Genomic DNA, 24,253 nt, shown 5'->3' on the forward strand with positions numbered 1-24,253 from the left:
GACAGGTATTTTCCAATTTCCACAGCCTGCAGGTAAGGAGGGACAGGGAACATTTTCAACTGAATGGAAGTTCAGTTAATAAGGATGAAGAGACAGATGTGGAAAATTGAAGAGCCTACAGCAGAGGACAGAGGTTTCCAGCCAGGAGAGAGGAGGTCAGGGATGGCTTTACCCTGTACTGTCAAGACAGCTGTAGTCTGGTGCTCTCCACACACACAGGTGTAGTTTCCTGCATCCTCCTCAGCTATTTCATGGATGACCAGCTCTGCCTTGAGCCCTTCCTGCCTCATTTTGTATTTCCCACTTGGTTTGAGGATCCTCTGGTCCTTGCGCCACTCCACCGGAGCAGCCTTGGAGAGCTCACAGAGCAGGGACACTTCTCCACCTTCTTCTGCTTCCTGGTCCTTCAGCTCCTCCTTAAAGAGTGGTGGCAGAGCTGGAGGATGCAACATGGACAAAGGGACAGCAGAAAACCAGAATTAAAACGTTCGTTTGTGTTTTGAGATTATTTCCCCTTTTGGCTTTTTTTTTTTTTTTTTTTTTTTGGTCTATTGTAGATATTCAAAGCCATAACAAAGTCCAGAAACTCTGGAAATGTCTTTCTTTGGGAGTAATGTGGTTTCAGTCACCCTGAGGGATCAGTTCCCTGAGGTTTTTTTCTTATTTATTGTGAAAGAACAAAACAGAAAGACCCAGACCTCAGATCCACAGCACTCACAAATAACTGCTGGATACAGAACTGTTTTACCCACACAAATGTCATTTTTTGGAGGCTGCTGTTGTTCCTGGTTTGTTTTTATTAAACTGTCACAGCCCCATCTACATGATGGGGATATGATATCCCCATCATGTAGACGGGGCTGTGGCAGTTTAATAAAAACAGACAGACAGATATCCGAATAAAACTACTCGTAGCTTTAAATTGAAGTTTGAAGGGCCATTACATCTAATAAGATTTTTAGATTCTTACTACTCCTCATTTTGGAAATCATAACTGAAATACAAAACAACCTACAGGAATTAAGCTCTGAAATGAAAATGATAACACTTCTCACACTGCATGTCTGACTTCTTTAAAGACTCTGGAACCTTCAAAAAAAACCCCAAAAAACCCACCAAACCATGGCCCTCACTTCTTTTCCAGTTCCTGGGGAAGAGGCACCTCACAACCCTAAGCTGGGTGTTTTGGAGAAACTGTGGTGGACTGAAGTGACCTATGGGTCTGGAGCAGGCAAATGGGAAAATGCAAATATCCAAGAAGAGGAGACTTGTACAGAAGGAAACTTCTCATTTTCTCCTTTTAAAGGACAGATTAATAATGACCAAAAAATTCACCACAAGCGACTATTTCTCAGGAAGAAATGAGTTATAAATAGGATGAAGGAAGAGGAAGGGATAAAAACAAACTACTGACCCAGGCAAGAAACTACTACATTTCAGAATTATGTCTATCTCAAGAGATATTTATCAATTTTAGTATGTTCTTTTTACCATGAACTGTTAAGGTTGCTGTTGTCTTCTGGTCACCACAGGCACAGGTGTACTCTCCAGCATCTTTTACTTCTAGGTCACAAATGACCAGCTCTGCAGTGGTGCCAGACTGTCTCATTTGATATTTGACACTTGCTTTGAGCACTTTGGGCCCTGTTTTCCACTGCACAGGAGCTCCTTTGGTTAATTCACATCTCAGAGTCACTGATGCTCCTTCTTGGGCTTCTTCATCCTTCAGCTCCTCCTTGAAAAGCACTGGCAGGGCTGGAGATGGAAAGCCAGTAGAAAGTGTATTTAAACTAAGTGTTCAGCATTGTGAATTCTCAGCTGAAGTTCAAATTTGGCCAAATCAGGGGATTGAGGTTGAGGTTATCACAACGAATGATGCCTCAGGCTTTAGCTTTTCTATTTTTCAGATTCTGTGCTGCTTTAGTGTGTGGGTCTGAGCTTCACATCAGGGCATGGTGAGCTCTCTGCACAGAGCAGGGAGACAAAACAATTCCTGCTCCAGCTGGGCACCAAGGACAAATGATCCAAATCTCAGCCCAGGAGCACAAACCCCGTGGGCTGGAGAGAGAAAAACAAGCAGGATGGGAGTGCAGGGGCTGAGCTGGAATTGGACACTGAACTGCAATGTGCACATGGAGCAGAGCTGATCCCAGGGAGAGACCCCATGAGCGCTCGTGCATTTTGGGACCATTTGGGTTCATCTTGGGTGCAGCCCTGGCTGGGCTCTTGTGCTGCCCAAGGTGGATCCATGGAGGAGATCCTTTGAATCAATCCCTGCTTTATCCTTTAGCTCTGCCCAGCCTCTGTTCTAGGCCAGCCTGCACAAGGCATCACAAAGATCTGGAAAACCGAATCCAGCAGTGAGACAAGAAGTGCTGAGATGACAGGCCAAAATACAAGATTTAAGACAGAATTCAAGGGATTTCTCATAGGACAGAAAATCTCAGCTAGTCTAACATTTCCTGGGTGCAATTCCCTTAAACCTACAACACAGCAGTGTGCCTGCAGGGAGAGACAGTCCTGAGCTCAGCTCCCTTTTCAGCAACACCAGACAAAAAACAAACACCAGACCAAGAGCTGGACACAAGTTAACAACAGGTGAACACTCCATGAGGGTTCAGAGGAACAGGAAATGGACAATAATCTGCATTTACCCTTCACTGTCAGAGAGGCTGTGCTCTGCTGCTCCCCACACACACAGGTGTAATCTCCTGCATCCTGAAGCTCTAGGTCACGGATTTCCAGCTCTGCCAGGGCACCCTCCTGCCTCATGATGTATTTTTCACTTGCCCTGAGTATTTTGTTCCCTTTCTTCCACGCCACAGCTGCAGCCTTGCTCAGCTCACAGCACAGAGTGGCTGTTTGGCTTTCCGTGGCTTGAAGGTCCTTCAGGTCTTCTTTGAAAAGGGCTGGCAGGGCTGAAGGTCACAAAATGCACAGAGGACATTAAGAATGACACGTGGCACACAGGTGACAGGAGGGGTGGGGTGGTACAGAAGCAGAGAACACTTTAGGGTGGAAACAGGATGTTTTCCTCATCATTCTGGGACATTAGACAAACCAAAAGACAGAAAGAGAAAAGCAGCCTGGATACAACCAGACCTCACAGAGTGTACAGATTTAAAGAAACAATTCAGCCACAGGTGAACACACAAGCAATATCAACGAGCTGGCATAGGAACCCGTAATAATATAAATATATTATTTTTACCATGCACTATCAAGGCCGCTGTTGTCTCCTGCTCTCCACACACACACGTGTACTCTCCAGCATCTTTCAATTCCACATCCTGGATAAGCAGCTTCCTGACCGTGCCCTCCTGCCTCATTTTGTACTTGTCACTGGCTTTGAGCAAAGTGCTGCCCTTCCTCCACTCCACGGGGGCAGCTTTGGTCAGCTCACACCTCAGAGTGGCCGCTTGACCCTCGGTCACCTCCTCGTCCTTCAGGCTCTCCTGGATGCCTGCAGGCAGCACTGAGGATGCAATGGGAACAGGGTTAAAGGGAGCAGCAAGCACAGCCTGCTGGTGAAGGCACAGGTGTGATGTGGTGCCTCAGCTTTCAGCTTTTCTATTTTCAGATTCTGTGCTGCTTTAGTGTGTGGGTCTGAGCTTCACATCAGGGCATGGTGAGCTCTGTGCACAGAGCAGGGAGACAAAACAATTCCTGCTCCAGCTGGGCACCAAGGACAAATGATCCAAATCTCAGCCCAAGAGCACAAACCCCATGGGCTGGAGAGAGAAAAACAAGCAGGATGGGAGGGCAGGGGCTGAGCTGGAATTGGACACTGAACTGCAATGTGCACATGGAGCAGAGCTGATCCCAGGGAGAGACCCCGTGAGCGCTCGTGCATTTTGGGACCATTTGGGTTCATCTTGGCTGCAGCCCTGGCTGGGCTCTTGTGCTGCCCAAGGGGGATCCATGGAGGAGATCCTTTGAATCAATCCCTGCTTTATTCTGTGGCTCTGCCCAGCCTCTGTTCTAGCTCAGCCTTCACAAGGCATCAGGTGGGAAAGTGTCTTCAGGCTTGACTCACATCTGCTTCAGGAATTAGGTCTAAGCAGATGTGAGGTCATAAAACCACTTTGTACATGAAATTGGGGAAAAGTTTTACCCCTAAATCACAAAATTCATCCTTCTGGTCATGCCATGCGAGGTCAGACTCAGAGGAACTATGCACAGATAACAATGATGCTGTTGATAAAAACAATTCAAACCATAATCCCAACAATGATGGCATCCAGATGGAGCTGGTCATTACCATGTACTGCCAAGGAAGCTGTGGACTGCTCCTCCCCACACACACAGGTGTAATCCCCAGCATCACTCTGGGTCAGACTGTGGATCACCAGCTCTGCAGTGACATCCTTCTGCCTCATTTTGTATTTCTCACTAGGTTTGAGGGCTGTGTGTCCCTTCTTCCACTCCACTGGGGCAGGTTTGGTCAGCTCACAGTGCAGAGTCACTGCTTCACCCTCCTCAGCTTCCTCATCTCTTAATTCTTCTTTGAACAGAGCAGGAAGGGCTGAGAAACAGAGCAGCAAAGGTTCTCATGACAAGCAGCTCTTGACCACCAAAATAAACAATGTCCAGCAATATCTATCCCTGACTTTTACTCACGTGAGGATCATCTCACAGAAGGAAAATGCTGATTTGTACCATAGACAAAAAGGGCGTTGTCATTTCTTTTAGCAAATATTAAATGAATTTGATGACTGGTTTAGAGATATGTGGAAAATAAACAGCAAAACTGGGGAAACTTCACATATGGTCAAAACTGCAACTTTCTCAGTACAACCCAGCCTAGAAGATTAATACAACAGGTTACACCATGATCAGGAAAAAAGCTAAAGGAAAAAAAAAATATAACCTTTTAATTCACATTTTAAGGATGCCCTCAGACCTAGCCCAGAGTTAGGATAAGACCGAAGAGAAGAATCAGAGAGAGATCCTAAAAATGCTTGGATAGGAATAAAAAGGAAAGAGAAGGAAGATGCAGCAGAAATCTGCCATAATTCCCTCACCTCGGGAAGTTCAGGTGCTTCCTGACACCTCATCCCTTTTGGAACAACAAACAGAATTATTCAGACTGTAAGACTGGATGGAAATATGGCAATACGTGGAAGCAATAGGATGGGATGACATCCACTAGGAGTGGGATGGGAACTACATTTGGATATAGAATAGCTAAGAGCTTGAGAGGATGGTCTGCAATTCCTGACCCTGACCAGAAAGAAATAAATAATTGAGAATAAGGATGTGGAGGATAATTATGCAGACATTAGTGTAACTAGATCAGAAGGAAGGAAAACAACAAGGGAGGTGTTGGTCTGCCTCTCTTTCAGGAATGTAAGTGATGATGAGTGAACATGGGGAAAGTTGAAGTGTTTAATTCCTTTTTCTTCATTATTATTAAATGTTAGTTTTAATTAAGGATGTAATAGAAATTCTGGCTTGGAAAAGAAAAAAGAATATTAGAGAATATTGAAATAAATATATTCTCAAAGCAGCTTGGTGTGATGAAATTTGTCCTGGAATTCTTAAGGTGCAGGCAAAACCAATTTGAGACACTGACAGTGACACTGGAGAATTCAAAGAGTGACTGATTTTCCTAAAGTACGGAAAAACAGAAACTAAGAGGTGAAAAATATATTTCAGACTGAAATACACCCATTTAGGTCTTGCTGTGTAAACTGAGATTCTAAAATCCCAGGGAGTAAAGAAAGAAAAATCACTTGTGTAAAGTCAGTGGAGCCAATAGAGCTCCAAATGTAAATGCCTGCTTTAAAATGAGCTGGAGGCCTCCCTGATTCCCATGGTCTGAGTTTGATGGATCTCCATTGACAAAAATGGGAATTTGGGAATACTCTTCAGTCTGGAAGCTGAATCCCATTCATAATGCTTGTCATGGAAAGAGAGAGAGAGAGAGAGAGAGAGAGAGAGAGAGAGAGAGCAGAGAGAGGATCCAAGGATTTATGGCCATCTCAACTTAATTCTTTGAAAAATTCACATTTGCCAAGAGCTTTTCTCTTCATGAAGGAGTGGACCGGGGTAATTTTTTCTTGGTATACATTAAGCTTCCTTGACAGCAAGACATAATATATGTTCTATATTATTATTATTTTAGTAAAGTTCTTACTTTAATACAGGTGGAATTACTGAAGGGAAGTGCTACCATTTTGAAAGCCACAGTTACAGGATCTTCATCTGGGGTTTGCACTCACAATGAAAGAATGAACTGAGCAGAGTTTTTCACTGGTCTGATTATTCAGGATTATTCAGCATTTTCTGAAGCAACTTGGACAATGAAATGCAAAGTTTCATTAATTTTGAAGATGATCTCTGAAGGTGGGAAGGGAGAAAGGGTAAAAACACTTCTTTAAGCTGGATTGAGATATCGAAGATTTGTGTGAAGTAGTGGTGATAAAATAGGCTTCAATTCAGCATGGGCAGATGGAAAATATTTAGGAACAGTCAAAAACACAAACACAAGAAGAAGCAGATCTGTAGTGAGGGATTTGGAGTTACAACAATTTGTGGAGAAAATTCAAGTCAAAAGGTTCAAGCTTGATGCAAATTAATCCTCATAATTGAGATGTGTAGCTTGGAGTGTCTCATGGCTTCTCAGTTTAAATTTCATGCAAGTATTTCTCTGCTTCTATAAGAAGTAATTACTTAAGCCAGTTCAAGAAAGACTTTAGTTGATATGAAGAACAACTTTCTGGCAGTAATGATGGTGACTTGGGGCTCAAGAATGGACTGACCTATACAAATTCATTTTAATTCTATTTTTCATTGTTAAATTGGAAGTGCAAGACTGAAGCAATTCATGTTTTATTGTAAAATACAAAGATGGGCAGAAAAGCAAAGAAATCAACTCCCTGGATTCAGACTTACTGGATTTCCAGGTGAGAAAGGGGCTGAAACTACTTCTGACTGTCCTGTTTTAATAGTGAAAATAAAGTTTCCCTCTCTTCCATGGGAAGTTTGCAAATTAATTTGGCTGAGGACTGTAAAATATTCTCCTACTCTAATGCTGAGTATTCTGTAGTACCTGAGTAAAAATCAACATTATTCTTGGTCAGAGTTACAAAGAAAATTACACTGAAACAAATTTTCTTTTCATTATTTAAAATTGCTTGCCAAATCCTAATGCAACTTGAAATAAAATTGTTCTTTTAAAGAGCTGTGAATGTTCCTGCTGCTCCATCTGTCTAGGTTCAAGTCAAAAGTGAGTAAAACAGAATAAAAAAAAGCAAATCTGTGACATCCTTCAGCCTGTACAAATAAATACAGCCCTGCACCAATAAGACCAAGGAGAATAAACAAGGAAAAATTTAGTAAAATCAATGGAACTACAATCATAGTTAGAATTAGACAAAAACCACAATAAAAAGAAAGAAGTCTGTTACAAACAGAATTAATGATGGCAAGATTAGAGGAAGAACTTGCAGTGTGTGAGTACTGAGGCTTGCAGAGGAGAAGGGACAACCACCACCCAAAAATGTCCCATTTCCCTGCTCTTTACCGTGCACTGTCAGTGCTGCTGTTGTCTTCTCCTCTCCACACACACAGGTGTATTCCCCAGCATCCCTGGCCTCCAGGGCATGGATCAGCAGCTGGGCCCTGCTGCCCTCCTGCCTCATTGTGTATTTTTCACCGGCTTTGAGCACTTTGTGTTTCTTTCTCCACTCCACGGAGGCAGCCCTGGACAGCTCGCACTGCAGGGTGGCTGTGGCACCTTCTGTGCCTTCTGCATCCCTCATCTCCTTCTGGAAATGCACAGGCAAGGCTGGGGGGTTCAAAAGGAGCAGAATGTGGGACCGTGGCAGCAGCTCCAGTAACCATTTCATGTGGTCTGACAACCACAAGTGATAAGCAAAGCCTTAATCAAATAATAATCAAATCCATCAGGATTGATGGCCACTCTGAAAACCATGAGACTGGCTTTATAAATCTGGAGAACACCTCATTCATAAGTCAGAGAGGGTTTTTTATGGTGAAGTCCATGGTGTGAAGAAGCACATCAGTCTCAACTTCAGACCTGCATGACTGAGACCTACTTTGGATATTGCCTGCTAGAATAGAAAATAAAGCCTAACCAAAGCATCTGAATGCTATGGAAACACAAATTGTTACGAAAGAAGTTCACAAATGAACCTATATCTGAGGCATCTGTTTCACTTTTCCATGAGGGACCCTTAAAAGGTTCTTTCCAACCCAAACTATTCTTTAGTTTCACCTCCTATAGTGGTCTAGCAGTGCTTGACCACTAAATTTTACTGAAACACTGATAGCTGTCTCAAAAACATCTCATCAAAAAATCTTCTCAGCTTTACGATTGCAACATCTTTACAACCAATATCACAATAATGTGATTTTCCATTTCTCAGCTCCTACTGCTGAACATAGAGATCAAAAAAAATGAGTTAGCACCAGGATGAATATCTGCAATTTTTGCCAGGAACCTCCAACCTGTGCCTGACACCGACCAAAGCATCCAGGAATGTATTCCCATGTCTTACCATATTTTGCTAAACTCATCAGAAACAGAGCTGCACTTTCAAATCTAACACCCCTACGCTCTTAAAAAAACCCAAGAAAACTGAAAACCGTCTCTAATTTATGATGTATTTCCATTTTGTTTTTACCATTCCCATTGACTTTGAGCGCAGCCGTGGTTTCCTGCTCTCCACAAGAGCACGTGTAATCTCCAGCATCTGCCAGGACTAAATCATGGATCACCAGCTCAGCCACCGTGCCCTGGCATCTCATGGTGAACTTGTCACTTGTCCCCAAGGTTTTGTCTCCTTTCCTCCACGCCACGGCAGCTCCAGCCTTGCTCAGCTCACAGCAGAAAGTGGCCGTGCCATTTTCTGTGCCTTCCACGTTCTTCAGCTCTTTCTTAAAGTGAGGAGGGAGGGCTGAAGATCACAGGTGAAAGAGAGCACTTTAAAATCGAGCAAGCACCCTGTCTTGACTGCTCCACTGGATTAAAACACTTCAAAATGTTTTAGAATGTACAGAACCTGGGAGCAAAGGATGATTTCAGGGCATCCCTGACTCATGCTTTGAAAGATATCACATTCACAGAATTCACAGAATTCAGCATCTCACAATGACTTGGAAATCAATGTTGATTTATAACAACTCTGAAAACCATAAAAGAGTGAGTTTGGACAGCTGGAAAACACCTTATTCATAAATCAGAGGGTGTTTTTAATTATACAAGACATAGCATGACATGAAGAACTACACCAGTCTCAACCTCTCGACTCTCACTGATTTGGAAATCTATAAAACCAAAATATCAGTACTGGGAGGAATGTTTTAAAAGCTTTTTGAGATATAACAACAGAAAGCTGATCCCAAGATTTCAAGGAGCTATGCACTGCTCTTTCTCAAAACCGGATTAAGAATTAAAATGAACACCACGTTGTTCAAAATTAAAATTTCATCACTTTTCAACTTCATCCAAGAAAAGCAAGTGAAATCTCAGTGATATGCCCTAAAGAAATTAATCAGTGAAAATACTCCAAAGTGCTATTTCTGACTTCATCAAGCTTTTCACTATCCACTTCCAGCTTCCATCATCAGGAAAGAACAGGGACTGAAAAGAATCTGTGATGCTGTTTATCAGTCCCAAAGGAAGGGCCTTCCGTGGAAGACACTCCCAGTGGTTGGAACAGCTGCCACAACATTTTAAAATAACAGAAGGGATCAGGAGCAGATTGTGATTCCACAGGAGAATCACAGATGACAATGCAGAAAATTCCTCTTAACCCAGATATTTTACCATGCACTGTCAGGGAAGCTGTGGTTGTCTTGTCTCCACACACACAGGTGTAATCTCCTGCATCTCCTTCCTCCAGGCTGTGGATGGTCAGCTCAGCAGTGGTGTCCTTCAGCCTCATTTTGTATTTTTCACTGGGTCTGAGCACCTCCTGCCCCCTCCTCCACTCCACCGGGGCGGGTTTGCTCAGCTCACACTGCAGAACAGCCGTCCTGTTTTCTGTGCCTTCCACATTGACAAGATCTCTTTTGAACAGTGCAGGCAGAGCTATGGGGTGTAACATAAACAGAGAGGACATCAAAACCATTAGGCAGACCTTGGGGAGCTCAGGGCTGGGGCCTGTGGCCAGTCCTTCACCGTTACAGGAAAACAAATCAGTCTGGAAAACTGCCTCTAACAGAAAACTACTGCAGGATCCCACTGGGATAATTTCCACCATGACCTGCCTTTAACATTAACTTGTTCATATTCACCACTTCACAGCTGATTCCAATACTTCTCTCTACCTATTTCACTCTGAAATAATCTATCTTGAGCATCATTGACCTGAATTCTGATTAAAAGTCACCAGCCAGGGTGACAGCACTGCTGGTGATCCCTGCCTTTCCTAACACCCTAATTTATATTTCTGGTTCAGGGAGAAAAAAAAAACAAAAAAACAACCAGTAATATAGCTTCAGATGCATCCTTAACCCAAAATTTCCAAGGATATAACAACACTAATATCAGGACTACAGAGATTTTTTTAGCAGCATTCAACAAGTTGTTTTATGATGTGCCACTAAAATAAAATGGAAGTGACTTGTAGAGGGATGAAAATGATAGGTCAAAAGAGGGGAGGAACAGAAATTCCCCCAGCTGGGAGAAAGAAGATGAAGAAAAAGTGTGCAGAAAATCTGGGAGAATAGTTTTGCCTCCTCAATTTCTCCTTGTCCTTGGCAGCTTTTTGTCCATAAGAGATATCTTAAATAAAAGCTGCTCTTCCATCTGTGGGAGCTGTACATGAGCTGCTCCTTCTGGAGGGGCAACCAGAGCTCATCAACATTCACCATGGCAGAGCCAGGAACAAAACTCACCCCATTATTTCCTAAGTCAGGACCTGCAGAATAATGCTGAGTGGTGGGGATTTATTTAAGTACCATTTTCTCAGCAGAATATACCATGATCCTGCAGAAGAGGAGGGTGGTCACTCATTCCTGAATGGAAAAACCTCTCACTGACTGAGCTCAGCAGATTTAAAGAACTTTCCTTCAGGTTAAGCATGGAAATCCACTGATGTCAGGGAGACACAATGAGAAAACCCCGGAGAACAATCATCTGCTGGAGGCCTGCTCACTCTTGCTCCCTGAGATGAGAAATTCTCACAGCTTTTCTTTACTCTGATATAAAGCCATCAATTCCAAACTGATAGACAATGGGAGATGGGATGAAACAGCACCAGCAAACCATGAAAATGCTGCAGAATCAAAACACCAAAGCAAGTGGGAGGGAGAGAGAGAAAAGGGATGTCCTTGAGGTTCTGCTATCCCAACGGAGAACGGCTTTTTTTACCGTGGACTGTCAAGACAGCCGAGGTCTTCTGGTCTCCACACACACAGGTGTATTCTCCTGTATCTTCCACCTCCAGATCTCGGATCAGCAGCTCTGCAGCTGTATCTTCCTGTCTCATCCTGTACTTTTCACTTGGTTTGAGTGCCTTGTCCCCTTTTTTCCACTCCACCGGGACGCCCACCTTGCTCAGCTCGCAGTGCAGAGTGGCTGTAGCACCGTCTGTGGCTTCCCTGTTCTTCAGCCCTTCCTTGAAAAATGCAGGCAAAGCTGAAGGACAGCAATATCAGCAGTGAGATGTAGCACTCCAAAGAGTTAAAATTATGTTTAAGTTTCCTTTTCCCTCTTATCTTGAACTTGATTTATCAACACAAAATAGAGATTCTCATGGGTCTCCATGAATCAGCGTTGGGAAAGAAATGTCATCACCAGGAGAGGATTTAATGCTTGCAGTAATCCATAGAGGTATTTTACACAAATCAATACAAAGAGGTCAAAACACCATTTTTTTTCCCTGTGAAATTTCAAGCAAAAAGAACATTTTGAAATTTCTGGAAAGAAAATAGTTTTCTTTTATGACATTCTAAACTACAACGGGAGGATGTTTGCTGTTTCCACATATTTAAGCAAACAAAGAGACATTTTACATTTCAAAAAAATGAAACACTGGAGTTTCATTTTAAATGTCAGTTTGAAATGAAATTGTTCATTTCAATACATGGTGGGAAAACAAGCATTTTCACCTGAACTGACATACCTTTTCAAAGATGTCAGGTTCAGTAAAAATCAAAGTTCTCCCTGAGAATGATTGTCCTTTAGAAGTCCTAGGCTTGTTTTACACAGAACACTAACTGAATTCCATGACAACTGGGCTGTGAGCATAAAAGCACTTTGTTGTCTCAGGAATGGAGTATGGGCATAAGATTCCATGGAGTAACCTAACCTTTTGGAATTTTACAAAACCTTAAAATCCTTAAAATATAATCCTTTTGAAGCAACGCATTTTTTCTTGAACACAACAGGGAGTCTAGTAAAGGACCTTCCACAGGAAAAGCAAAATGAAGGCCCCTAATTAAAAGAGTGGCAGCAACCCTGGTTGCCTTGCTCTGAGCTTGGACACCGATATCCCTCTTGTACCACAAATTCCAGCTGCACGGATGCCAATGGATGCACTTCACTGGCATTGGTGAGCTGTGGATAAAGGTTTGGCTGAAGAAGGAGATGGGATGGCAACCAGGGGTCTGCCCAAAGGAACAGAGAAACCAGGGTAGTTAATTTCAGGATGTGCCTTGTTTTGTTTGTTTTACCATGAACTGTTAAAACTGCCATGGTCTGCTGGTCTCCACACACACAGGAATAATTCCCAGCATCCGCAGTGTCTAGATTTTGGATCATAAGCTCAGCCACAACACCTTCCCGCCTCATTCTGTATTTGTCACTTGGCTTGAGGGTCTTGAGGCCCTTCTTCCACTCCACGTTAGCAGCAGCCTTGTTCAGCTCACAGCTCAGGGAGACGCTTTTACCCTCAGTGGCTTCTTTGTCCGTGAGTCCCTTGGTGAAAAGAGCAGGCAGGACTGCAGAGCAAACACGGACATGGCATCAACCCTGGGAAAGCCTGAATCCATTTACTTAATCCCTCTCATCTCCCTGGAGCCACCAGACCTTCTTGATCTCCTCCAGGATTTAGTTCCTCTGCAATTTTTCTCCAGCCTCTAACCCTTCAAAAGGGTTAACCCTTCAAAAGATAATTCAGCCTAATTTTTTTGCTGTCCTCAAGCTTTAAAACTTTCTTTAAATTCAAGTCTATCTGCAAAAAGTTGACAAATCAACTACCCTTTACTTTATAGACCATAAAATCAAAGACCTAAAATTAGAGGCTGTATTTCAATATGAGACCCAGAGCATTTTGCTTCCCTGGAGAAGAGCAGGAGTTCTACAGAAGGGCCTGATTCATGGCACTGTCTGAATTTTCATAAACAAGAGTCCCTTAAAGCAGAGCAGTTCCAAACATGCTGTCAGGTTTTTGCAGAAATAAAATATTTGCTTAGGAAGTATTAAGCCAAAATTGGTAAAAAAAAAGAGCTGGGAATAGCAGGAGCATTAAAAGCCTATTTTATATTAAGACTGTCCTTGTGTAGCATCATACATTGATGAAAACTTGTTCCTCTTAGGAGCAACAAGTGCCACAGTCTAAGCCATGAAAAATCAATATTATTCCCACTTTTAGGTCAGTTCCTATGGGAAAACTTCTAAACAAGAAGCTATTCTGGACTAGGGAGGTTGTGTTGAGTTGGGGACCTCTTCTCCACTTCTCTTTTGACTAAAGCACCTTGGAAGCACACCAAGAAGGTATCAGGTGAAAGGAGGAAAAGAGAGAAGGAAGAAAGGATAGGAAGATTAATCAGCAGAAAGGAGGATTGGAAGTACACAGGGATCAGAGGAAGCAGAAGTAAGACAGGAAGAGATCTTGGAATTACACAGGTTGACTTGGAACATGCGTTGAGAATTTCTTTTTTACCATTTACTGCCAGAGCAGCCGTAGTCTGTCGGTCTCCACACACACAGCTGTAATCCCCAGCATCTGCCAAATCCAAATCCTGGATTGTCAGCTCCACAAAGGGACCTTCCTGCTCTATTTTGTACTTTTCACTCGGCTTGAGCACTGTATTCCCTTTTTTCCACTCAACTGGGGCTGATTTGCTCAGTTTGCAGTGCAAAGTGACTGCCTCCCCCTCTGTAGCTTCCTTGTTCATCAGTTCTTCTTGGAAGAGGATAGGCAAGGCTGAAGGATGCAATACCAACAGAGAAGGAATCAGCACCAGAATGAAATTAACTGGAGTTACTGGGCTGCAGTGTGTGCACTCAATCAAAAATGCTCTGTTTCTAGGTGGGTACAACTGAAAAAGGGGGTAAAACCTCCTAGAGGAGAGAGAAATAAATTAAACAATATACAACATACAGCTGCTGTCTCAAGGCAAAAAAAGCCACAAGGGAATATTCCCTATTAGGGCGACTCTGGCACTACAGAGCCAAGAACATGAAAACCCTAAGAAATCACACTCTGCTTGACCAGGAATGCTGCCAAAACTGCTACGTTTGGGGCATAAAGAGAAACGTGGATAGGAGGGTTACCATTCACTCTCAAAGCAGCTGTGCTCTCCTGCTCTCCACACACGCAGGTGTAGCTCCCAGCATCCGTCAGGTCGAGGTCTTGGATAACCAGCTCGACGAAGCGCCCTTCCCGCCGCGTTTTGTACTTCCCGTTTGGGACCAGCGCCTTCCCGTCCTTCCTCCACTGCACGGAGCCGCCCGGCCGGCTCAGCTCGCACTGCAGCGTCGCCGTCCCGCTCTCCGTGGCCTCCTCGTTCCTCAGCTCTTGCTTGAAATGGACTGGCAGGGCTGGGAGATGCAGAATGGAAAGGGATTGCCACCCTAGACCCCGCTCAGAGGATGAGTTGTGATTTATGGCGTGTCTACCTGAGCCTTACTCCAGCACCCTTATCCCTTTAAGCTCATCCTGCCTTTTTTTCATGGCTGGGGAAAGAAATTCTCTACTGAATTGTTCTGTGGGAATCAACAAAACCATGATCTTGATTGGCTGAGATCATGCATAAAGAGATGAGGCAGTCATATTTTCTGGAAAAATCCCTTCGCCCAGGATTCTTCTCCTGGGAAGCTGAGAAGCCTCAGAGAAAAAGGAAAACAATATTATTTGCTTCTCCTGTGTTTTGCTGCTTTGGAATGTGGCTGGAGATTGTTTATCCAACAGGTGATTGTTTCATTGGCTTCATGTGAATTGTTTTGACTTAATGACCCATCAGAGTCAAGCTGTGTTGAGGCTCTGGAAAGAGCCATGAGTTTTCATTATTATCTTTTTAGTGTAAGTATGCTTTCTGTATTCTTTAGTATAGTGTAGTATAGTATTCTTTAATATATTATCATAAAATAATAAATTAGCTTTCTGAGAACATGGAGTCAGATTCATCATTCCTTCCTGCCATAGGGCACCCTGCAAATACAATACTTAAGCACATCCTGTCTTTTTTCATGGGTAGTAAAAGAAATTCTCTATTGAATTGTTCTGTGGGAATCAACAAAACCATGATCTTCATTGGCTGAGGTCATGCATAAAGAGAGACAAACTCATTGTCATCATTACACATGATGAACCCTCTGAAACAGAAAATCCTAAGGAATCTTATGTTTCCATGCTAATTCAGGAAAACACACATGCAGGACAACATCCTTCACTCAAGGGAAGGTGAGAAGACAACACAACACACACACATCCAACATGGGGTGCAATGAAATGGAGATCGGGGACAGGAATGACACGAGCAAGTGGATGGAAAAAGCAGTGGAATCAGGACGTGAAGGAAGCTGTTGTGAGGGAACATACAGAGAGGAGGAGGAAAAAGGTGGACAAAAACATTCCAGAGCTTCACAGGTTATTTCTGCCTTTTTACCATTCACTGACAAAGCTGCTGTGGTTTTTTGGTTCCCCACTAGACAGGAATAGTCTCCAGCATCCTTTGGCTCCAGGTCGTGGATCAGCAGCTCAGCCACAGTGCCCTCCTGCCTCATCTTGTACTTGTTACTGGCCCGGAGAAGAGTTTGCCCCTTCCTCCACTCCACAGGGGCCTCTGTGCCCAGCTGGCACCTCAGGGTGGCTGTCCCACCTTCCACAGCTTCCACGGGCTTCAGCTCTTCCTTGAAGAGCACGGACACAGCTGAGGAGTGAAGCATTCTCAGTTTACTTCAGGCGCATCATCACCACATGGTGACCTCACACAGGACTTAAAGGCAACACAAATTCAAATTCTCTTGGCACACAAAGCAAAGAAGCTCTGACCTACCTGCATCTCCAGGAGTCTGCTGATATTTACAGAAGAAACAAGAGTTCGGACAAAATTAAAAAAAGAACAATTATTTCCTAATAATTAGAATACCAAAATAATTATCCTTCTGCTGCCCAGAGTTGGTCACAGACATGTAAAATCTTGTTGAGAAAGTGGAGAGAAGAATGTTCCATTCTTCCATAAAAGGTGTAGTTGAGACCCTTCTTGCCTCTTGGCTTAGTGCTTGGACAGTCACCTCTATCCAAAGCATAAGAAACATTTCATATGGAAGAAAAGATATTATTTCATCAAGAACCTTTGATTGATACATTTTAGCATGAAGTTATCATCCCAAAAAAGAAAGAACATAACGGACCCAGCCAGAGCTCTATCCTTGGATAGTCACCTCTATCCAAAGCATAAGAGACATTTCATAGGGAAGAAAAGATATTATTTTATCAAGTACCTTTGATTGACATATTTTTAACAAGAAGTTATCATCCCAAAAAACAAAGAACATAAAGGACCCAGCCAGAGCTGCCTTTTGTTTGTGCTGATCCTTGTTCTCCTGAACACTCTCTGAAAGTGCTCAGGGATAGCAGGACCATGGCAAGAACAACAACAAAGGGTCACAAGCAGGTGTCTCATTCCTACCATGGATTTCGACTTGGGCTGTGGTCTGCTCGTCTCCAGTGTCACAGGTGTATCTTCCCGCATCTTCTGGCTCTGCATTATGAATCACCAGCTCTGCCACTGTCCCCTTCTGCTTCATTTCATATTTGGCACTTGCCTGGAGCGTGGCTTCTCCCTTCTTCCACACCACGGTGGCATCAGCTTTTGTGAGTTCACAGTGCAAGGAGACGGATTTCCCTTCTTCCACAGCCGTGTTCTCCAGGGCTTGTTTGAAAAGCACAGGCACAGCTGGAACACAGAGCCAGGGGTTAGGACAGGCACTCCCTGATGTGCTCTACATCAAATCCCCCCATGAGAGCTGTCACCTCTTAAATCCAGGCCTTTTCCAAGTGAGCAGAGCAGCCCTAGCCCTCCATTTGCTGTGTGGCACAAGGCGATTCTGCCTGGCAGCAGGAATAAATCTCTCCCTCTCATGTTACCATCTCAGTGTGGATTCCTAGAAATGTGGGGCAAGTTTCTTTTATTTTTAAAAAGGACCTTTTCAGATTCCTCTGGGAACCATCACCTAATGAATTCCCTGCTCCTGCAGGGCTCTGAAATAACTTTCATATCCTATATTTCTCCTGTTTTCTGCTCCAGCACACATTACTAAAGGCAGTGTATTTGTTTAAGGGCAGTGGAGAGTGGAAATGACACCTAAGAGTCTTTGAAAGGATGTTTTGGGGAGTCTGGAGTCTATTAATTACTTGATCACCTTCAATTTTCCAGGGACTGGATTCCTGTTTCCACATCCTTATGCTCCAGTACTAGTGGTCTCCACCTCCAACTCCAGTTTTAATCACAGCCATGTAAAGCAGCTGATAGGGCAGGAACTACAGCACAGAGAAAATTAATCCTCTGCACTTAATTTACCTTTTTTTTCCCCAGTGGACAGTTACAGATTGAAAACCCCAAGCAAAGAATATGAAATCACATGAATGAAATACCTCCAGGTGCCTACAAGGGTGCAATATTACCTTTAAATTTTACTTATTAAAGATGGTGCTGCCACAAAGAAAAATGAAATGTTCTGTGATTTTTGCTTAATGGATCTAATGAAGTGTTATGTGATTTTTGTTTAATGGATCTATTAAGCACCTGATTAAGTGTGGTAATGTCTCAAATTGTACCCACCATTCACTTTGACCCGAGCAGTGGTTTTCAGTTCCCCAGCACTGCAGGTGTAGTCCCCAGCATCTACAGACTTCACATCTCGAATTATGAGCTCTGCCACAGTCCCATGCTGCTTAAATTCATACTTCTCACTGGCATAGAGAACAGTGTCTCCCTTCATCCACTTCACTGGGGTACCAGGTTTGCTGAGCTCACAGGTCAGCCTGACCTGCTTTCCTTCTTTGGCTTCTTCGTTTTGGAGCTCTTGCTTGAAGAGAACTGGTGTTTCTGAAAAAAGGAGTAACACAAATGTTAAAAGAAACATGTGAGGCTGGAGATTACTTTTCTCTTTTAGTGTCAGACTTTGTTTTTGAGACAGAAAACCACAGGAATGAAAAAGTATTAGCAAAGAGTAAACAGATGCTGACATCTCACATCTGGCTGCCAGCACTTTACAGTAGAAAAAAACCCAAAACCTGAGGCCAGCTGTTTATTTTCTTTCTAACCACTATCTGCACTGCTGAAGATGCTGCTGCTCTTACTGTTTTCATAATTAACATCAGTGGCAGATGCTGCACTGCAGTTGATGACAAAAACTGTGCTGCAGATGGCTGCTCAGAGCTGGACCACCAGCACAAAAAACATAAAACTTCACTGAGGTCAACTCACACGCAACACAGAGCACACAGAGGAATGGCAAAGCACTTTCTGTCGTGACCAGAAGTATTGATTTCACATCACAAAAAACCCCTACAGGGTATTTTTATTTTTATTTTTATCCAGCATTAGCACAGATTTAAAACCAGCACAGAGCAAACACAGAGAGGGAAGCACAGCTGAACGTGGCAGAGTCCCTGTGGAGATTCCCCTGCAGGCTCTGTCACAGCCTGGGATTCAAGGCTGTAAGGTGAGCTTGTGCAGGGAAGGCACTTTTGGGGGAAAAATAAACTCAACTGAAATGTTCAGATAAGGAAAAAAAAAATTCTTCTTGAATTATGCTGTCTTAAGAATATACAAGCCAGCTACTGACCTGTGACGCACTAAACCTGTGGCTGTTGGAAATCTACACCCTATTATCCTGTTCCCCTTTAATCTCCAATTTGGGACACTCAGTGTCACATGACTACTGAATTTCTATTTTCTCTTTCTGCATTCTGCTGTTCTGATGTGACTCTGACAGATAAAGGAAAGTTTCCCAACAGTGAAATTCCTTGTAGACATCCTTATGACTTGACTCCTTGACCTCAATCCATGTGTTTAAATCCTACATCCATCCACACCCTTCTCTGTGAGGGGAAAAATGGGGCTGTTGTGGGAGCATCACAAATGTGGTTCTTTTCTAACCAAAAATTGTTCATCCAGATCCTACTGGAGTCAACACAGATCTTTGTTTTGTAATGGATATTGGGAAAATCCTTGTGCTACAGAAAGAAAATCGGGATCATTAACAATGATCTTTATTGCATCCAGGTTTTCTCTTTCTTGCACAGCCTCAAGGTGGTTCTTTGTGCTCTAGAAAAATCCTGTGAGCAGCTTGTCCTCCTGCTTGGTGCTCTGGGGTTCAGGTTGACTATTCCATCAACCCAAATACTTTTTTTGTTCATACTGACTTCCCTAATGCAGATGCAGCTTCTGATCAGTCCATGCCAGGTGTGCAACAGCAGCTGCACACAGGACATCCTCTGGTCTGGATAAACACAGCCTGTGCCTGTAAAATCCTCCCTGGACCTGCTCAAACCTGCCAGGGGAGTGATTTAACTCAGAGAGAGATTTAACTTAAAGAGGCAGGAGAAATTATAAGGTGATATTTGTTCTGGGTTCTGACCTGGATGAGACCCAACCCATACCCAGCTCAGAGTTAAAAGACTCACCTAAGAACAGAATATTTTGGTTTTGCCTCAGCTCAGACAACAGCCCTTTAGATCATAGAATCATAGAACACTTGGGTTGGAAGGGCCCTTTAAAGCTCATCTATTCCACCCCCCTGCCATGTCCCCAGACATCTCCAACTAGGCAGCTTAGAACTCAAACCAACTTGATCTTGAACGTTTCCAGGGATGGAGAATCCACCACCTCTCTGGCAAACTCCTACAGTGTTTTACCACCCTCATTGCAAAAAAACTTCTTCCTTACATCTGCTTAAATTAACCCTCTTTGCCTTTAAACCATCTCCTCACATCATATCAAGCAGGAGAGCACCTCCTGCCCGGTGATGCTCTTTGGGTGCATTGCTCTGAATAAATCTGGCTGCCTAAAGCAATTGCACTGACAAATGTGGGGCTGTGAGCTCCCTCCCTGGGGAGAGCCATCACTGGAGACAGCTCCAGGAGGTGATCCATCCTTTCTGTGGATTGCCTCTCAGCCTGGGGTGTTCTCCTGTGTTGAGGTGAACACCCCATGTGTGGAGACTCAAGGCTTGACTCCATTTCAGAAGGCTGATTTATTATGTTATATATATACTAAAATACTACATTAAAACTATACTAAAAGAACAGAGAGAAAAGAAAGATCAGAAGGCTACAAAGAACAAGAATAGAATAGAATGCATAATAAAATCCTGTGACTGCTCACAGCCTCGGCACAGGTGGCTGTGGTTGGTCATCAATGGAAAACGATCCACATGGACCAATGGAAGATGCACCTGTTGCATTCCACAGCAGCACATAGTTATTGTTTACATTTCTTTCCTGAGGCTCCTCAGAAGGGAAGAAATCCTAGAAAAGGATTTTTAATAAAATATCATAACTACACTCCTGCTGCTCTCTTTTTGGGGTTTGGAATGAGATGATCTATAATGTACCTTCCAACCCAAACCATTCTAGAATTCCATGATTCTCAGAGGCACTAAAGCTTCCCAGAGCTAAAGCCAGGTCAGATGAAAGATTCTCTTGTTTTACATTCTGCCACCTCTCTGGCAGCTCTTCCAGATGACTTGATGAGGACCCCTCAGTGCACACCACAAGGCTCCTTTTCAGTGTTGTTTCATGTTTTTAATTCAAATTAATTAATTAACTCTGGGCTCAGTGTTAGGGCCCAAATCACCCCAAAAGTTCTTACCCCTGACAGTAATAACTGCACCCCTTTTGGCTGCTCCAGCCTCACACTCACATCTGTCACTGTCTCTTTCTTCTGCCCTGTGAATGACAAGCTTGGCTTCAATCACTGACTGCCTGACGTTACATTTGGAAGAATTCCCAAGGCTCTTCCCATCTTTGCACCACTTCTCAGGGCTGTCTGTGCTGGAGGTTTCACACTGAAGGCTCACATCCTCTCCCTCAGTCACTTCAGTGTCAACCAGCTCCTTTGTGGAGACACAGGGCTTCTCCAGATTCATATAAAAAGCCAGGTGACATGGTTCAGAAGAGGTGTGGATTCTCAGATCACAAGTAATCTGTGAGATTTGGATCCAGGATGGCTTGTATGAAATCTATAGGTCAGGGTTAGTAACAAATAATCTGGTGTTTGTGACTATAAAGCCCTCAGGAAGGCAGCAGTGATTTTGCAAACTGTTGTTTAGCTGTTAAATTATATCAGGGAGAAACTTAGAAGAAAAGATTCCTGCTGAAGAACATAAATATATAGCCTTTTGCAAATAAAACCTTTCATTTTCCCTCAAGATAAAGAAATCCATTTGCATTTCTGCAGCTTAGCAAAATTTGGGCAAATTTTCAACTTTTGTAAAAAGAAAATGTCTTTGAAACAAATGTGGTTATTCTGGAAAAAATGAGATTATGGTCTGGCACAGTGGAGACTGTGTGTTTAACATCTGGGCCATGAGAAGTATTTATATTTCCAGTAAGGAAACATCTCTCCAATCCCACATTCTTGGGCTGTCTGCCATTCACTTCATTCATTTATCTTTGCTACCAAACACCGCAGTTTTACCTCAGTTTAAGTCCTCCAGAGAAAACAATCCATTGTCAACAATGAATAGCAGAGAACACATGCAATGTTGCCTTTCAAAAAATGAAAACTTTATGAATTTAAAACTTACTGGATGCCCTTTTCTTTTCTTTCATTGAATTAATTGATTTCTCCTCATGAATCATCACCTTATCAGCTTGAGAAAAACTGAATGAGGCATCCACTGTACCATCACAGCATTATAATATTCCCATCTAAATAAACCCTCCAAGAGTTGTCCAGGATTACAAAGGGTTCATTCTCCAGCCATAATTTCATTATATAATTAATGTTATTCTTGAAAATGTACAGATATACAATGATGGTGCTACATTTGCAGCATTTTTGCTCCTTTTTTTTCCACCTACCCCCATTAACCCCACTTATTTCCACTCATCATTTCCTCTCCTGCAGTTGTGATGATGGATTTACCTTTAACAACCAAACTGGCAGAGGTTTTCTTATCACCAGCTTCAAATGTAATGACCCCCGAGTCCTTCAGTGAGAGCTTTTTCAGCGTTAGCAGGTGATATCCACCAGGCTGGGACTGGATCTCATTAAGTTCATTGGTATGGAGTGGGGTTTTATCCAAAAACCACTGCACTCTGCTATAGTCTACGGGAGAGATTCTGCACTTGAACATGGCAGATTCTCCTTCTAACACAGTGACATCCTCCAGGTCTTCCGTTATTAGCACTTTCTGGCCTGAAAGGAACATAAATACATCAATTACTGGAACCTTCAGTTTCTGGCGTGAAAATCGATGTGGGAAAGCTCCCAAGATTTCCCACGTGAGCATTTCAAGTAAGGAACACGTTCGTGACAGAAAAGGTTGAAACAGAATTCCCCCAATATTGACACAAAACCCACTCACGGGAAGATAATATATACAGGACACACAGCAAAATAGGCAAAGACAACTTTGAAGCACCAGAAAACATAAAGCAGAACAAGTAGCCAGTACAATGCAAATTTTCTTCTAATGAAATCCCTGGAAAGGTTGGAAGGATGAGACCCTGACAGCGTTACTGGGCTCTAAACATCAGCAAGAAATGATCTCTCCCTTGACAACCTGCCTGATTTTCTACAGCAAAAATAACTTCCTTTCCATGGGATAGAACCACTGATCCCACACCTTCTTTGAGTTCAGTCTAAACATAAACACAGTGGGAAATGGAGAAAATGTCTGACTGTGGATTTGGTTAAAAAACCCCCAAAGCGTCTCTCAGTCTAAACATAAACACAGTGGGAAATGGAGAAAATGTCTGTGTGGATTTGGTTAAAAAAACCCAAAACATTTGCCCTGACAACCTCCCTGTATAGACACATACATCCCTAACTAAAAATAAATATATAAATATAAACACACATACAAAGATAAACCTCACTATAAATATATATAAGGTCAGCACTGTATACAAAAATATCTCTGATGTTCCTCCTACTCATTAAAGCAGCACAAGATTTTTTCACTTTGATGTTCATGACAGAGAAGTGGTTTTTTTCCATTCAGAAAAAGCTGATATAAATATATATAAAATAAGGTCATCACTGCATACAAAAATATCTCTGATGTTCCTCCTACTCATAAAACCAGCACAGGATTTTTTCACTTTAATGTTCATGACAGAGAAGCGGGGTTTTTTCCATTCAGAAAAAGCTGGTATTAAAAACCTCAGAGTGAATTCAGACAGTTCAGAGCCTGAGATGAGGATGTGGGTTAAACACATTTCTTTGCTTCCTGAGGATGCTGTAGCAGATCAGAGGAGGAGTCTAACGACCCCATTGTCTTTAAAAACTACAATAATTAGTAAGTAAACACTGCTGTTGTACCGCCATCTGATTATTCTTAAATCATGCAGGGTTAGGTGGGATATTGGGAAGGAATTCTTCCCTGTAAGGGTGGGGGAGCCCTGGGAAGCGGTGGCTGCCCCTGGATCCCTGGAAGTGTCCAAGGCCAGGACAGACAGGGCTTGGAGCAGTGGAAGGTGTCCCTGCCCATGGCAGGGGGTGGGACTGGATGATCTTTAAGGTCCCTCCCAACCCAACCCACTCCATTATTCCATGGACCATTCTGTTTTTCCAGCACCTTTTAGGAACCACTCCTTGGAAGAAGAATGAAGGAGTAGGGAGAAAAGCCTGAGGGCAGGACAATTTTCCCTCATCCACCAGCAGGCACTGTGGATCATATCCATTTTATGTTCACACAGGAACACCAATCTCTCCCGTCACTCGAGCCTTTAAATCACACCCAAAATACTCCAGGGGTAATTGCTTCCAACTGCTCTGCATGTCCAGCTCTACATTCCCATATTTTTGGCCACGTGTTCCTGTCATCCTGAGTGAGACAGAGCCAGAAATCTGCAGCTCTGCCACCCTGCTGAGA

The 24,253-nt window shown here is 43.1% G+C and overlaps 1 protein-coding gene across 35 annotated transcripts in view; it reads right to left on the bottom strand.

The window, feature by feature from the left end:
• OBSCN (obscurin, cytoskeletal calmodulin and titin-interacting RhoGEF) overlaps positions 1-24,253 on the bottom strand; it is a 182,783-nt gene that overhangs the window by 98,006 nt on the left and 60,524 nt on the right. For 10 of the 35 annotated variants that reach the window (XM_041408719.1, XM_041408717.1, XM_041408725.1 and 7 more), the window contains 16 exons: positions 22,300-22,572; positions 17,986-18,252; positions 16,834-17,100; positions 15,808-16,071; positions 14,474-14,740; positions 13,860-14,123; positions 12,649-12,915; positions 11,345-11,611; positions 9,797-10,060; positions 8,658-8,924; positions 7,529-7,792; positions 4,262-4,525; positions 3,212-3,475; positions 2,655-2,918; positions 1,492-1,755; positions 173-436 (listed from right to left, as the gene is read on the bottom strand). In XM_041408719.1, the coding sequence (XP_041264653.1) occupies positions 173-436; positions 1,492-1,755; positions 2,655-2,918; positions 3,212-3,475; positions 4,262-4,525; positions 7,529-7,792; positions 8,658-8,924; positions 9,797-10,060; positions 11,345-11,611; positions 12,649-12,915; positions 13,860-14,123; positions 14,474-14,740; positions 15,808-16,071; positions 16,834-17,100; positions 17,986-18,252; positions 22,300-22,572 (4,251 nt within the window). The remainder of the gene's footprint in view (positions 1-172; positions 437-1,491; positions 1,756-2,654; positions 2,919-3,211; positions 3,476-4,261; positions 4,526-7,528; positions 7,793-8,657; positions 8,925-9,796; positions 10,061-11,344; positions 11,612-12,648; positions 12,916-13,859; positions 14,124-14,473; positions 14,741-15,807; positions 16,072-16,833; positions 17,101-17,985; positions 18,253-22,299; positions 22,573-24,253) is intronic. The other 25 variants (XM_041408740.1, XM_041408739.1, XM_041408737.1 and 22 more) reach the window with 16 other exon arrangements.

This window comes from Onychostruthus taczanowskii, unplaced genomic scaffold (assembly GCF_017590055.1).
Source record: "Onychostruthus taczanowskii isolate IOZ18803 unplaced genomic scaffold, ASM1759005v1 scaffold3, whole genome shotgun sequence".
NCBI classification, from domain to species: Eukaryota; Metazoa; Chordata; class Aves; order Passeriformes; family Passeridae; genus Onychostruthus; species Onychostruthus taczanowskii.